The sequence below is a fragment of the Anolis sagrei genome, chromosome 5 (assembly GCF_037176765.1).
Source record: "Anolis sagrei isolate rAnoSag1 chromosome 5, rAnoSag1.mat, whole genome shotgun sequence".
In the NCBI taxonomy this organism is placed as follows: domain Eukaryota; kingdom Metazoa; phylum Chordata; class Lepidosauria; order Squamata; family Dactyloidae; genus Anolis; species Anolis sagrei.
The window spans coordinates 148,208,853-148,222,929 of NC_090025.1; the positions used below are offsets into that span (position 1 = coordinate 148,208,853).

General features: G+C 36.3%; 1 protein-coding gene across 6 annotated transcripts in view; it reads left to right on the plus strand.

The window, feature by feature from the left end:
- SYT1 (synaptotagmin 1) overlaps window positions 1-14,077 on the plus strand; it is a 399,960-nt gene that overhangs the window by 311,391 nt on the left and 74,492 nt on the right. For 5 of the 6 annotated variants that reach the window (XM_067469111.1, XM_067469113.1, XM_060777405.2 and 2 more), the window contains 3 exons: window positions 3,432-3,554; window positions 8,100-8,267; window positions 11,900-12,067. In XM_067469111.1, coding sequence (XP_067325212.1) covers window positions 3,432-3,554; window positions 8,100-8,267; window positions 11,900-12,067 — 459 coding nt within the window. The remainder of the gene's footprint in view (window positions 1-3,431; window positions 3,555-8,099; window positions 8,268-11,899; window positions 12,068-14,077) is intronic. The other variant, XM_060777410.2, reaches the window with a different exon arrangement.

The following is a 14,077-nucleotide window of genomic DNA, read 5'->3' on the forward strand; positions in this document are numbered from 1 at the left end:
AAACTGAAAGAAAAGATAGTACAAGTGCACAAAACAAAAGAACATTTCACTGAATGAAACCACATTCACCCAAGCATCCTATTTTCCAGAGCATGGAAAGGTTGCTGTGGGAGACTTATTTATTCAGGTATTTATTATTTTATTTTTATGCTCCCTTTCTTCCATTATGGTAGCGAAGACCACTTCAACTCTCTGAATCCCCAGTTAGCATGATTAGTGACTTAAAGATAACTTTTCCAAGTTCTACTTTTGGTTCCAAGTTTATTGCTTTTGAGAACCACATAAGTAGCATGTGAAAGAAAGGGTCTTCCAAAGTGGCAATCAAGCTTTAATTTCAATGGGAGTATGAATGTGCCTTGGGCCTTACCTTGAGATTTAATAGTGCATCCAGGTTGCTAGGCCTTGAAAAATCTATTAAAGATCAGACTAAAACCCAGAGTGAATTTACCCCACCATTGACATGTAGCTAACACCTGTCCTTCTTTCTCAGCAATTGGTAGTCTGTACCTGAAACTTGAAATCACTAATAAAATGTTGCTTTATTGTTGTGTGTCTTCAAGTGCTTTTCAACTTATGGCAACCTTAGGCAAACCCATCACAGAGTTTTCTTGATTTGATCAGAGGGGATTACCCATTGGTTCCAATGAAGTTGAAAGCTGAAAGAACATGGCTTGCTCAATGTGTCTAATGAGGCTGAATGACTGAGAAGGGGTTTGAACCCTGTTCTCCATAGTCATAGTCCAATGTTGAAACAGTTACACCAAACAGACACCAAACAGACTATTCTGAGTAAATATCTTCACGATAGAAATTTATTTTTGCATTTATCTTGACTTTCATAGATCTCCAGTTAAAATTTCCATAGTAATCCCAGAGCATAATATTTATAAAATACAGTAAAGAAATGTATAATGAGATTAATACATTCCATGGGTCACCAGTACAGGTTGTAAAAACGATACTATTTGCATCTAAGGTAGAACTTGGAAAAGTTATCTTTAGGTCACTGGTTATCACATTGATGAGGTTCCCCACATTAATTCGCCAGCCTCCATGATGAATTGGCAGGACAGTGGGGCAAACCCTGTGCCTCTCCTTGCTGCCAGCAACGCTATCCCATCACATGTGGGGAAGCATAGCCATTCAGCTTCTCCCCATGCTAGCCCCATGGTTTCAAATGGAACATGGATTCCCATGTTCCCAACACAGCGTTGTAGACACTTGACAGAGCCCCACTAGAAGTGAGCCTACATCATCTGTGGGGCAGAAGCTCATATGACGCTGACAATCAGTTGTGTGATGAAGTCATTAATCACTTGCTCCCATCACAAATTTTTGATTCATGATGCACTTCTAGATTTTTTCTGTTCATTTATATAACTTTTGGGGATTGTTTGGGGTTTTTTTACTTTGAAGCTTTAAAGACATGAACTGCACTTTCTTCCACTTTTCATAATGTATAGGCTGTGCAAGAGAGGCTATTAGACAATAAACCATTTTGTACAATGAAGTTTTTAAAGCAACCAACATAAAATAATCCATCTTTTGTTAATATAATTTATCAAGCAACTGTGGGCTGCATAATGTGTGGCATTAATCTTATCATCTGGGAAGGGAAACTGAGCTAGAGTTTCATTTATTTTTATAAGAACTGGATAACTTATATCCGTGTTGCCCAGACTGCTATCAGTTCCAATTTGGGACATATATAAATTTGGGAAGTTTGAAGTTCCTCTTCTAATAGGAAACAAGACAAATTTATGAAGAGATGTTGTTTTTAAACTATAGTTGTAGGGATATGGCTGGCATTAATTCTTTGTCCACATATACTGCAAATCATATTACTAAAGAAGACAAGTAACTATGTTTAATATTGTCAAATTATCTGGGAATTTATCAGTCAATTTCTACTACTACCACCACCACCCTTTCTACCCTCTCCCCCCAAATATTATTATTATTATTATTATTATTATTATTATTATTATTATTATTTGAAACATAACAAGACTAGTATACAGCAAACAAGATCACTATGCTGGCTGTTGTATCAGATCACATATCAGACACTTCCCAAGTGTCTAGGACTATTATTATTATTTTGAGCAATTATATCTCGTCCTTCTCACCTCTGAGGAGGGACTCAGGATGGCTTACAACTGGCAGCCATTAGATGCAAACACAATACATTAAAACCACAATTACTGTAAACATGCATTGGCTAATAACATAGTGATACCTTTGCTTCCAAATGAGATCATACATAATGAAACTTATTTTGGCCTCATTCAAACTAAAGTAGTAATGAGTATGACCAATTTCCTTAAAACCAGTGGAATAAATGAACTGTTGTTAGCATGTTCCACTACTTTAATGAGTACAATTGAAACACAACCCCACGTTTGTCTGCTCAGACACATTTTCAATGATATTTAATTCCAGGTACTTTTATGTGGGATTGTAGTCTTGCATTAGATTTCTAGGCTATAACACTAAACACACATACTTTGTAGTGAGGCTTATTGAGTAGTCATGCATATGACTGCTCTGCCAATGTTTAGAATTTAAAATTATACGTGATGCAAACTTGAGCTTTCTAATGCAATTCAAATCAATGCTTTCAGTGTTTTCTCTTTTATAAAATCTATGTTGGTAATGGCTGCCTATGCCTTTCTTTTTCGAAAAAAAATGCTGTTTTATCACACACTCCAATTTGTGTGTGCTATTCATCCATAATTGTACTAAAATCAATGTCTCTTTAAATCAATTTGGTTCAGCCTGGCTTTAAAATGAAAACAAGTAAAAATAAAAAGAGAATAAAAGAGGTCTACTTTACTGTAAACGTTCATCAGCTATTGGCGTAGTGATACCTTTGCTTCCATATTCATTACAAACAAAAACAAAAGCATTGAAAATGTTTGGCATCTCATCTTATGAAGAAGTTGCATACAACAACATAATTTCAAATAGCAGTATTTTCAGCAGAAACACTTTGCTTTAGTTGAAATGTAATTCACAGCATGCACAACTGTTTTCAATTGAATGACTCTGCAACCTTGCCTATTTAATAGCATGTTTACCCACATTTGTCCCTGGACAAGGCAATTTGATTCAATCAGATTTTTAAGTAAATAAATAAATATCAAGTTGACATTTTGTGTTTCAGGCTATGAAAAAATGTTGCTTGCCATATCCCGCAAGAGATGCCTTTTCCTTATTTCATTGCTTCCTTGCTGCTTGCTGATTATGATCTTTCTCTAGTGCAACCAGAGTATTCTAACGATATATGTCAACAACATATATGATTTTGTGCCATCATGCTTGCATTTTATGGCTTCACTATAGGGTTGAGCACGACTGCCTGCTGTTTAGAGCCTTGCTTGGGAGGTAATCATATTCATGACTTTTGTTCTTGCCCTTGTTCTTTCCAGGCCCTTAAGGATGATGATGCTGAAACTGGGTTAACAGATGGAGAAGAGAAGGAAGAAGCCAAGGAAGAGGAGAAATTAGGGAAAATCCAGTATTCTTTGGATTACGACTTTCAAAACAATCAGGTCTGAAACAAGTGTGATCAGGCATTGCTGTATGCATGAAAACAGATTTATCTATGCGTTGGATAGTCACTACCTCTTCAGCTTGTGTATTAACCATTCAAATTGGTAATTAAAGTAGTCATAATTTCAGTTTTTAATATAGTATTGCAGAAATGTTATGGACAATTAATTTCTATTCACATATTAAAGTTTTGTGCTAATTTTTTAAGTATTCTAATCTTAGAAAAAAAACCTTTTTGATTCTTTAGTGTCCCATAAAGGGACAAACTTTTAATCTTTCTTTTTTGTCTCAGTACCGTGTGTGTATAATCTGCTAGAAACACAAATAATAGACTTTCCACCATAACTTGAAATATTACTTTCACACCCACTCCTTCTTGGTGTTTTATTTATAAAATTGGGTAAAGAGTGGAGAGGAAAATGCTTTTTGAGAGCAGAAAGGTGGCAAGCTTCACACTCCCTTTACTGTAATATTACAAATTCATTTGTTGTTAGTAACTGGCAAAAGTCAGTGTTAACATTTGATTTTTTTAAAAAAAAACAACAACAGTGGCCCTCATTATTCTATATAATTTATTTAATTTATTTTCAGTAAGGTCATGGTGTTGCGGGCAGATTGCTTGGTCATGAGACTTTTGAGATCAACCAGCAACAGACAGAAGTTTGCATCCAGCACATTTTTCAGTTAGAATTACAGTGTACCTTTTAACACCAGAAAAGCACCCTGGTTAGCTCTCACAGGTGCTACCCACACATCAAAATGTGTTCTCAATCTTTCTGCCTCAACAATAGGATTGAACTTCATTTTCAACAAGTCTTTCAACTCCCTCTTCTATCCTACTTTCAGATAAAGTATAAAAGATTCCTCAAAACTAGAGATAAAAAGCCTTTTTTCCTCCCCAGTTCCCAAAGCAAATACATGTTTGAAAGTAATCTGTAGTCTTGAGTGGGCCACTCTACATCATGAGAATCTGTTCAAATCAGTGGGAAACTTTTACATCTTCAAAGAGCAGAGAATGTTGAGGGGCGGAGGAGACAAAAGTAGCACATCTTTTGTGAGAAACAAATTGAAACTTCCTCAGAAGATTACTCAGTAGGGTAAAAATTGTCCGTAATTTTATTAAAAGCATTGTCATTCTACCCTGGCAGACTTTTTTTCAACCCTTATTATTATCATAAATTGTTGACAATATTCCATGTTTAAATCATTTGCTAGATAGCATTTCCTTTGGATTCATATATTCTCATGGTGGCATTACTCATATATTGTATTACCCTTTTGAATTGTTTTTTTAAAACATCCATGGTAATACATAGAGCCATGACCAGGAATTCGAATTGACTTACTGAATTTCAGAGTTGGTAATGGAAACAAGATGGCTAAAACACTCCCTTAGAGCAGTTTCTCTGTCCAAGACGCGAGGCTTTAATATCACTCTACACTGCAGAGAAGTGGGTTTATATCCACATAACGTCATCCCAAAAATAAAAACAAGTTAATCTTGAAATTGCTGCCACACTCCTTTTTTTTTTGTGTCCTCCCTTACGGGATGATGGGATATGCAGTACAACATATATGGGAGTCCAACATACCTCAAATTGTGGAAGTTGCATACAAACAGTGACAGACTAGGGCAGATGCTACCAAGAATAGTAAGATAGACCAGTTACCTGACACATGGGAGAGCTTTTCATGTTTTTTTTTCCCCCAGCAGGGTAGGGACATTGAATTATAGGATTGCTCTGTAATTATTATTTTTTTATTACTGCAAAATATTGCTTATAATATTCATGAACATGTATGTACTTGTGTGTGTGTGTAATTGCCTGTTGATGAATGCTAACTCCACTGATTTCATAGGCAAGGAATATTCAAATATGGTTTTTCCTTCCTCTAAAATATAGTCTGCATCATCTGGTGTTCATTGGCACTCTTCCATCCAAGTACTAATCAGGGCTTAGCTTCCAAGAACAGACAGATCTGGTGCATGTAGAGTTTTTAAGTCTTTAATTTACTATGATAATAATGGAGCAACTAAAGAAAAGGATGAAATACGATCCCCAAATTTCAGTGGAAAGGGGTTGTATTTGCTACCCAGTCCCAGTTCAGTAGGTAAGAAGGGAGTTTGTGACCTTTCCCAGGTTTGGAAATATCAACCAGGTAGAGGTGAGTAGCCATTCTACTGGCCTTGCCAGCCCTCCCCAGTCTTAGGTTCCCCCAGACAAGACACATCTGGTGATAAGATGGAAAAATCTAAAATGATTAGGAGACACAAATTCCCGATTACTTGTTCATTTAAATTAAGTCTACAAAATCCCATAATTAAAATAGCTCCCAAGGTAACACTTACCTATAAAATTAGTTTTCATTCCCATTTATCAACATAGTAATCTGTTATTCTACTGCATGAGAAAAATCCATACAGACAGTAAATAGATGGCTAAGAAATCTACTTTCACTTGATGCTTATGCTATGGATTTTCTATTTAATTTTTGTAAATTGGTTTTTCCTCAAGGACTCATTAATCTGTATAGAAGTTCAATGCACAGATTTTGTTGTTTACCAGAATGAAGGAGAAATTAGTATTACTCTGACATGTAAGAAGGAACCCAAGATAACTAATTATCTCATAACTACATTTCCTTTTTCTTCATTATTTAATGTGTGATCAATCTTTTTACATACAAAAATATATTGCTGTATCAATTTATTTTTCTTTCCTGTTTTCCTAAGTGAGTGTATGTATGTTCAGTGACCAGTATCCAATACAAGCAAACCTGGTTGTTCTAGAACAGTGGTTCTCAACCTGTGGGTCCCCAGATGTTTGGGCCTTCAACTCCTAGAAACAGCTGGTAAACTGGCTGGGATTTCTGGGAGTTGTAGGCCAAAACACCTGGGGGATCACAGATTGAGAATCACAGTTCTAGAATCTGAAAAGTATTATGAAACAGAGATGTAGGCCTTTTAGGTGCAGTACTAAAATAGATGATAGATAGATAGATAGATAGATAGATAGATGATAGATAGATAGACAGACAGACAGACATCCCTAAAATGTAAAACATATATGAATGAATAAGGCATACCCAAGGGATATGATTACATACTGGTAATGGAAGTAGGAACCCATAGTGTTTGAACCACTTTCTTTCCTCCACATTTTCAGTGTGCTGAGTCCTTTAGTAGTCTATCATATGATGCTCAACCCATTCCTTTTTAATTGGCTGGACTGTCAATATGACACTACCATTTGGATTTGTGAATAAGACCAGAATACCAGTTGCTTTTGTCCTGAAAATTTCTGCCTTTTACTGTTACATTATTTGTTTAAATGGAGCCCCCGGTGGCACAGTGGGTTAAACCCCTGTGCCGGCAGGACTGAAGACCGACAGGTCGCAGGTTCAAATCCGGGGAGAGGCGGATGAGCTCCCTCTATCAGTTCCAGCCCCTCATGCAGGGACATGAGAGAAGCCTCCCACAAGGGTGATAAAACATCAAATCATCTGGGCAATGTCCTTGAAGACAGCCAATTCTCTCACACTAGAAGCGACTTGCAGTTTCTCAGGTCGCTCCTGACACGACAAAAAAATTGTTTAAATATATGTTTACATATTGGTTATTTATGTCTGGAGTTATTGGTTGTAAATTGGTTATGTTATTGTGTTTTATAAACCATACTATTTTGTCTAGTTGATGGCTCTTGACTGACTGTGTGAAAGAGAAAGAGAAAGCTGCATGAAATTACATATGGTACTGATTCCTTTGCCCAAGAACTATGATTATCCAGAACTCCATAATTAGCAAGTTTTTTTTTGTAATCTGTGAAAGTTGTAGGCTATTTGTCCTTGTAGTAGTGACATGGAGATGGCTGCAGGAGAACTGATACCATGACTGAAATCGCAATTCAAAAAGGCCCTGTATTCCCACTGGCCCCTTTGGGTTTATGAGTGGAAATATAATGTGGGAAGAAATTTTCTATGAAATAAATAAAGATATCTGCCTAGCTCTGTTTATAATTAACATAAATAATTAATCAATTCAACAAATAATTCTCCCTACCAATATAACATGAATATATATTTTAAGTAATCATGTATCCATGGTAATTTAACACTATGGGTTAAATTGCGAATACGCTATTAAAATGTTGCAAAATCTATTATGAAGCTTTTTGACTATGATATTGTCTAGGAAAATATTAAAATCAATATATGGTCTAATCAGCATCTCTTTAAATGTCTCTTGTCTGCTTAAAGACAGCTTCTTGAAGTCTGCGTTTGCTGTAATTGTGTTTTTCCCCCTAGCGATGCATCGGATTTTTCCCCAGTTATTCACATCATAGAGTTTTTCCTATCTTTTATAAATTGAAGTTTAAAAGTGTGTGTGTGAGAGAGAGAGAGAGCATGTGCACACATGGAACTGCATTTTTGTGTACATGTCAACTTTATGTATGCACTTAGATGCAAAGAAATGTATTTCAGCTTCTTTTAAAGTGATGTTAACATCACCTGATTTTTTTCCCCTCTTGTCTTTCCTCTTTCAGCTTCTGGTAGGAATTATTCAGGCTGCTGAGCTACCTGCTTTAGATATGGGTGGCACATCTGATCCCTATGTGAAAGTTTTTCTCCTACCTGATAAGAAGAAGAAATATGAAACAAAGGTTCACAGGAAGACCCTTAACCCTGTTTTCAATGAGCAATTTACATTCAAGGTAATATTTTAATAATTATATAGCAATCTTTCTTCATTTTCTATATATACAAAAGGTTAATCTCATGCTTAGTCACAGAATTTCATGTTTCCTCGTTAACTAGTGACCGGCAATACAATGGATGTTTCATTGCAGAGGTTGCCCTGCAATGAAAAATGTAGTAAGGACAAAAGATTATTAGTAGCAGAATAATTCAGTCGGAATCACAGAACCATTGCTGTAGTACATTCTTTATGAACAAAGCAGTTGAAGGTTATCATAAAATGCATGGATTATTTGGATTTCATGTCAAGCTATCTATGCTAAGGGAGTTTAGCAAATCTGGGAATGGCACACACTTGACATGAGTCCACATTTACTCCTTCGCTGGACAGTTCTAGGAAAAAAGGAAGATTATTAATAAAATGAAAATTACTCTTAAACATTAGCATATTCTGTTATTAGGAATAAGGAAGCATAACAGAAGATGATGTATACAGTAGAGGTTGTATAAGCACTTTTCTCCTCCCTCTTCCTTGGCTCTTTTGCTGTGGTCTTAAGGCAGGATGGGAGAATGTGTGATCCTCCAGATGTTTTTGGACTCTAGCTCCCAAAATCCTTCATGATTGGCTTGCTATCTAGGACTGCTGGAGCTTACAGTCAAATAACGTCTGGAGGGGTACACATTTTCATCTCTTGTCATAAAGCATATATCAAGTGGGAATGAGAAAAATAAATAGGGATATGTATGAGAATATGCTGATATTGTGTTTTAGAATGTTGCCCAATATCCAGCAACATAATGACAGTCCAGCCAAATATGCTTTGAAGGGCTTGGGTCTGAAATGTTCACTGCACTTCAGTTGCTACAGGCCTTTATATGTGTATACTTAGTCTTATAATGACAGCTCCAGTTTGAAAGCAGGAACAATAAGAGATTCAGGCTATGTAATCACTCAACAAGAAAGATATCCCTAGAGGCCCTGCCGCTACTGTAGACATAAGCTGTTTTCTCTTGAAGCTGTTCATAAAAATAATCTTTTATTTTTACAGAAGCAGGGGAAGGAAAAGAAGCTCTTTACTGAGTTTTCCCTTTATTTAAAATGCAGCAGGACAGCTAATGTTAAAGTTCAGATGCATTGTGCAGAAAGAAAAGTGAAGATACAGCTAGCATTTCTAGTGCCTAAGAAAGATAGTGATGTTGAATAATAATTCAAGACATACAGTCATTGCCACATAATGAATCCTACCACCCAAATAATGATATATATATTACACTAATCCTGCTTGAATAGAGACTGTGAAGATGGTCAGCTTGACCCAGTGTTGTTATTGTTGTTTGTGCATCTACTGTAACTTGTTGGAAGTAGACGGAAACCTTTTTCTTTTATTTCAGAAAGGAACTGTACAACTGTGTTAACCAATCCAGTTAATAGAATATGTTCAGTGACCTATGTACTTGTTGACATTTCTGCAGAGCTTTGGATCATGACCACATATTTTGAACATTCATATTTTATTATCCGGAAGGATCTATTAATATCTGTCACTTAACTTGTCATGCTAATTAGTTCAGGGAAGGCACACCATGAAACGTGTCCAATAGTCCTTTTCTGGCTAACAATAATGAAAAATTTTACTGTGCTTATAATGGGGTACACCATCAGTGTCATGCCTTTTTAGTCTTCTGTATTGGTCGTGACTGCAATATTCACGTGGTCCATTTTGCCACATATATTTCTCTTTGAGCCATTGAAGACAAAAAATAATTCCTTTTGCCCTCATCTTCGTAAAAGAATAATTTCAATGGTCTATGAGATGGCAGTTTCTCAGAAGATGGAATTGCTTTTAATTACTGCTTATGAGATCATACATATTAAAATTTGAAATATTAAAAGGAATTTCACCCCTGGGTTTATAACTTCACTTGGAATACCATGAGAACGTGAATCTTTTCAAGCCATTAGCATCAGAAAGTAAAGTGCTATTCGGAATAAAATGATCACTCAGGAGAAAACCTTTAGATACTTCTGTGATGCCCCTGGACATTGAAGATCTTTTTGTTGGCAGTCTGTGATTTCTAAGCTGCCACCATAGGTCATCAAAGTGAAAACTTAACTGCAAGACTTCTGTGCCTTGGTTGGTAATTATATGCTTTGTGCAGAACTCACATGCTGGCTTCATTAATATCCTACTAAGCCACTCAGCATAAGGGCAGATAATGGTACAGCTAAAACACTCACTGAGCTGCCCCAATCAGATTATTGTAGTCATTTTGATAAGGACTTTTCAATTATGCATTTTCAATCAATTATATATATATACACATACACACACATATATACATATATGCATATGCAAAATAAATATAATGTTCAAGTATTCTTTACATTCCTTGTACAAGCTGAGATACCATTTCCACATGTTTATGGTGAAGAGCAACTATGTTATCATTATGGATCTCTTTGAAGGGCTGCCAAGTTTAGTCGAGATGAATCATAAGAAGGAATTCTGCCCATCAACTATTAGCACTTAAATGGCAGACTGTTTTCTTAACTAAGCGGGCTTTATTTTAAAATGACAGTCATTTTTTCTAAATGTGCTTGTATGCATATAAACTGGTGGGTATTAGCACATGCACAATTTATGAAAATCTACTCTTTTCTTTTGTTTATGCTTCAGTGGTCTGGGCTAAGAATAACTAAGAATAAAGATCATAATATAATTGAAAATGCATTATGCTATAGTGATTTTACAGTGGGAAGTATCATCTGCATGCCACCTTAATGGAAATTGTCTGTATTGAAACCTTAAAAACACAACTATATGACAAGGGGGCTAGTGCTTTAAAAAGACAAATGGAGCAAGTTGGTGTTCATCTGGTCTGTTTTACCTTTATTCTAATTTATGCAGAAGTATAAGAAACTGTTAAAAGCAGCTCCAAACAAATTCAGATAATGGTTTTTTCCAGCCAGATTTTTCAAATTGTACATTAACTGCATAATTTACCCCAAATTAAAGAGATAGGATTTGTGAGATAAAATGTAGACTCCTGATTTTAAAAATGACTGAATGAAGAATACATTTCTATACTGTATTTCCCTGGACCTGTCTGGGAGTAAGCTCTACTGAACTCACTGGGGCTGACAGGATAGAAATGTATAGGACTGTGCAGTTTAAAAAAAAAGGTATCTGCCCCCTAATTACTCTTTGTCAGACACAAAAAGCTGGTTCTGTGGTTTTCCATCAGTCTGTAGGTCCTGTATTGAGGAAAGTGACAGCATGATTTATTGAGAGAAACATACCAGAGTATTGAAAGCTCATGTATCTATGGGGCCAATAATTGGTCTTTAGTTTCATAGTAGATGCTAAGGGCACAAGGCAGACGTTGTAGAGTGATGGGTAACCTACCATATTTCTCTGTAAAATGCTTCATTTTGGTCTTACAAAAAAGTCAGTCAGGTGATTCTTCAGAAAAATGTGCTTCATATTTTCTTCTTGAGTGCAGTTTAACTAGAAGCACAGCTTATAAAACAGAGAAATGGATTTGCCTTGCAGTGAGGCCATATTTACTGCCTGCACTTCACAAAATAATTACTCATTTCCTTCTCATCTTTTTTTTAATTTAATTTTATTTATTTATTTTTGCATAGGTGCCATATGCTGAACTGGGAGGAAAAACATTAGTGATGGCAGTATATGACTTTGATCGTTTCTCCAAACATGACATAATTGGAGAGTATAAGGTGGCCATGAACACTGTGGATTTTGGTCACGTGACTGAGGAGTGGAGGGATTTGCAAAGTGCTGAAAAAGAAGAGGTAAGGAAAATGTATATATTAGCCCCATTTGTTCAACCATAAAATAATCTTCATTTTGAACAAAAAAAAGTAAAGTAAACATTTTCAAAATATTCTACTGGAATCACTTTGAGCTGCTACTTCTTTTAGGTCCCCTTGTTTCATGCATATACTCTTCTGCAACTAATCCATATCCTTGTGTAGTATAAATTATATTTTCATACAAATCAAATAATGTGTTGTGTCTGGATTTTTTGAGTTCCCGGAACCTTTCATCAGTTCATATGCCCAAAAGCTCATTTATCATTAATATTGGGGAAATTCCATTTAGTCAGACTCTTACGATAAAGTTCACCAATGGTAGCAGATATTCAAATTAATCTCTGTTCAAATCCTACTTTCTAATAATACACAAGGAGAGAGGAAATATACAGGTGCTCTAATCTGTTCTCATTGTATTGATGGCAAGCATTAAAAAACTCTTTTTCTTATTTCAACTATGCAGCAACACACATGTAGGAAATGCTAGCCTCTCCTGGAGGACTCCTTCACATTCTAGAGAGATAGAGATGTGTGAAGTGGACAGATAGAACAGATAGGCACTACCTAATATGCAAAGCTGATCATTGCAGATGCCTAATTGCAGTAATCTGGTTTTAAATGTCATGGCCATAATCCAGAAGATAGTTAGTTGAGCAGTAAAAGAAAATAACGAGTTTACTTCCAGAGATCTGATATGTGTGTGTGTGTGTGTGTGTGGGTGGAGTTATGAGCTTTTTCTTTCTCAAGGATCTTAACAACAACCAAAAAGATTCCAACACAAGCAATATGTTATTTTCCCATGCCTATATGACCTGTGTGTGGGATCTGGCACATTGAGCTCTTTCCTCTGCCCCTGCAACCACAGGTCACTCCTACCATGAGAAGGGCCCTCCCAGGCACTCTCCTGGGAATCCCGGGCAGCCGTTCTCTTTCTCTCCCTTCCCCATGCCAACCACCACTGTACAACTATTCTGCCCTCCACCCTCCCCTCCTGGCCCCACCCAGGATGTGCCCTCCCTCCCTCTTGGCCCAGCCCACAATGTGGTCCCAATGTGGAAAAAAATTGCCCATGCCTGTACTAGATGATCTTTCCCTACAGTTATACTTAGGGTGGCAAACTTGTTAATCTGCATATGCAAAAATAAGCAATATTTTAGGAGCACAAAGTATTGGGATCATACCATGATAGAAGTCTCTTTCCCTTCCCTTTCCTACCCTCCTCTTCTTCCTTTTACATCTTTCCAATTATATTTTAGATCCACTGAAATTGGAACTTAAAATATAGGTTATACTGGATGCTAGACTAGTGTTTAAATGGCATAACCCTGTTTTAAAGCTGAAATTTTGTTCAAAAATAACAGAAACATGAGAGTTTGCATTGGAGATTATGTATAAATTTGAAAAGAATGCAGGGCATTGCATTCAGTGGAACTGTATTCTTCACTGCTCTTTCTAATTCATTATGGTATCCATACTGTATTTCTCAAAATTAGCAGGCTACCTGTAGATTCCTCAGAAGCTAGATCCTTTCATAACATAGTCATGTGCACAGTCTTCTGTTCAAAGGGCAGCTGATGCATTTCTACTTTGAGAATAATTTTGGAAGCATAGCAGCACTCTATTTTGGAAGCATAGCAGCAGTTCTATTTCAGATCAGAAAAATACTGTACCTGGATTAGCAACATGCTTTGTAAAGTATACAGATATTTAGTAAACAAAAAACACCTTACCATATGTCTCTAGTTTGATGTTGTTTACAGTTCTGCTGATCCTTTTGAAGTGAGCTAGTTCAACTTTTCTTTCATTCCTGTTTGTTATAGAATGAGAAGGTACCTATTTGTTTCTTTGGGTTGTTGTAGTTTTTTTCGGGCTATATGGCCATGGTCTAGAGGCATTCTGACGTTTCGCCTGCATCTGTAGCAAGCATCCTCAGAGGTATTGAGGTATGTTGGAACTAGGCAAAAGGGTTTATATATCTGTGGAATGACC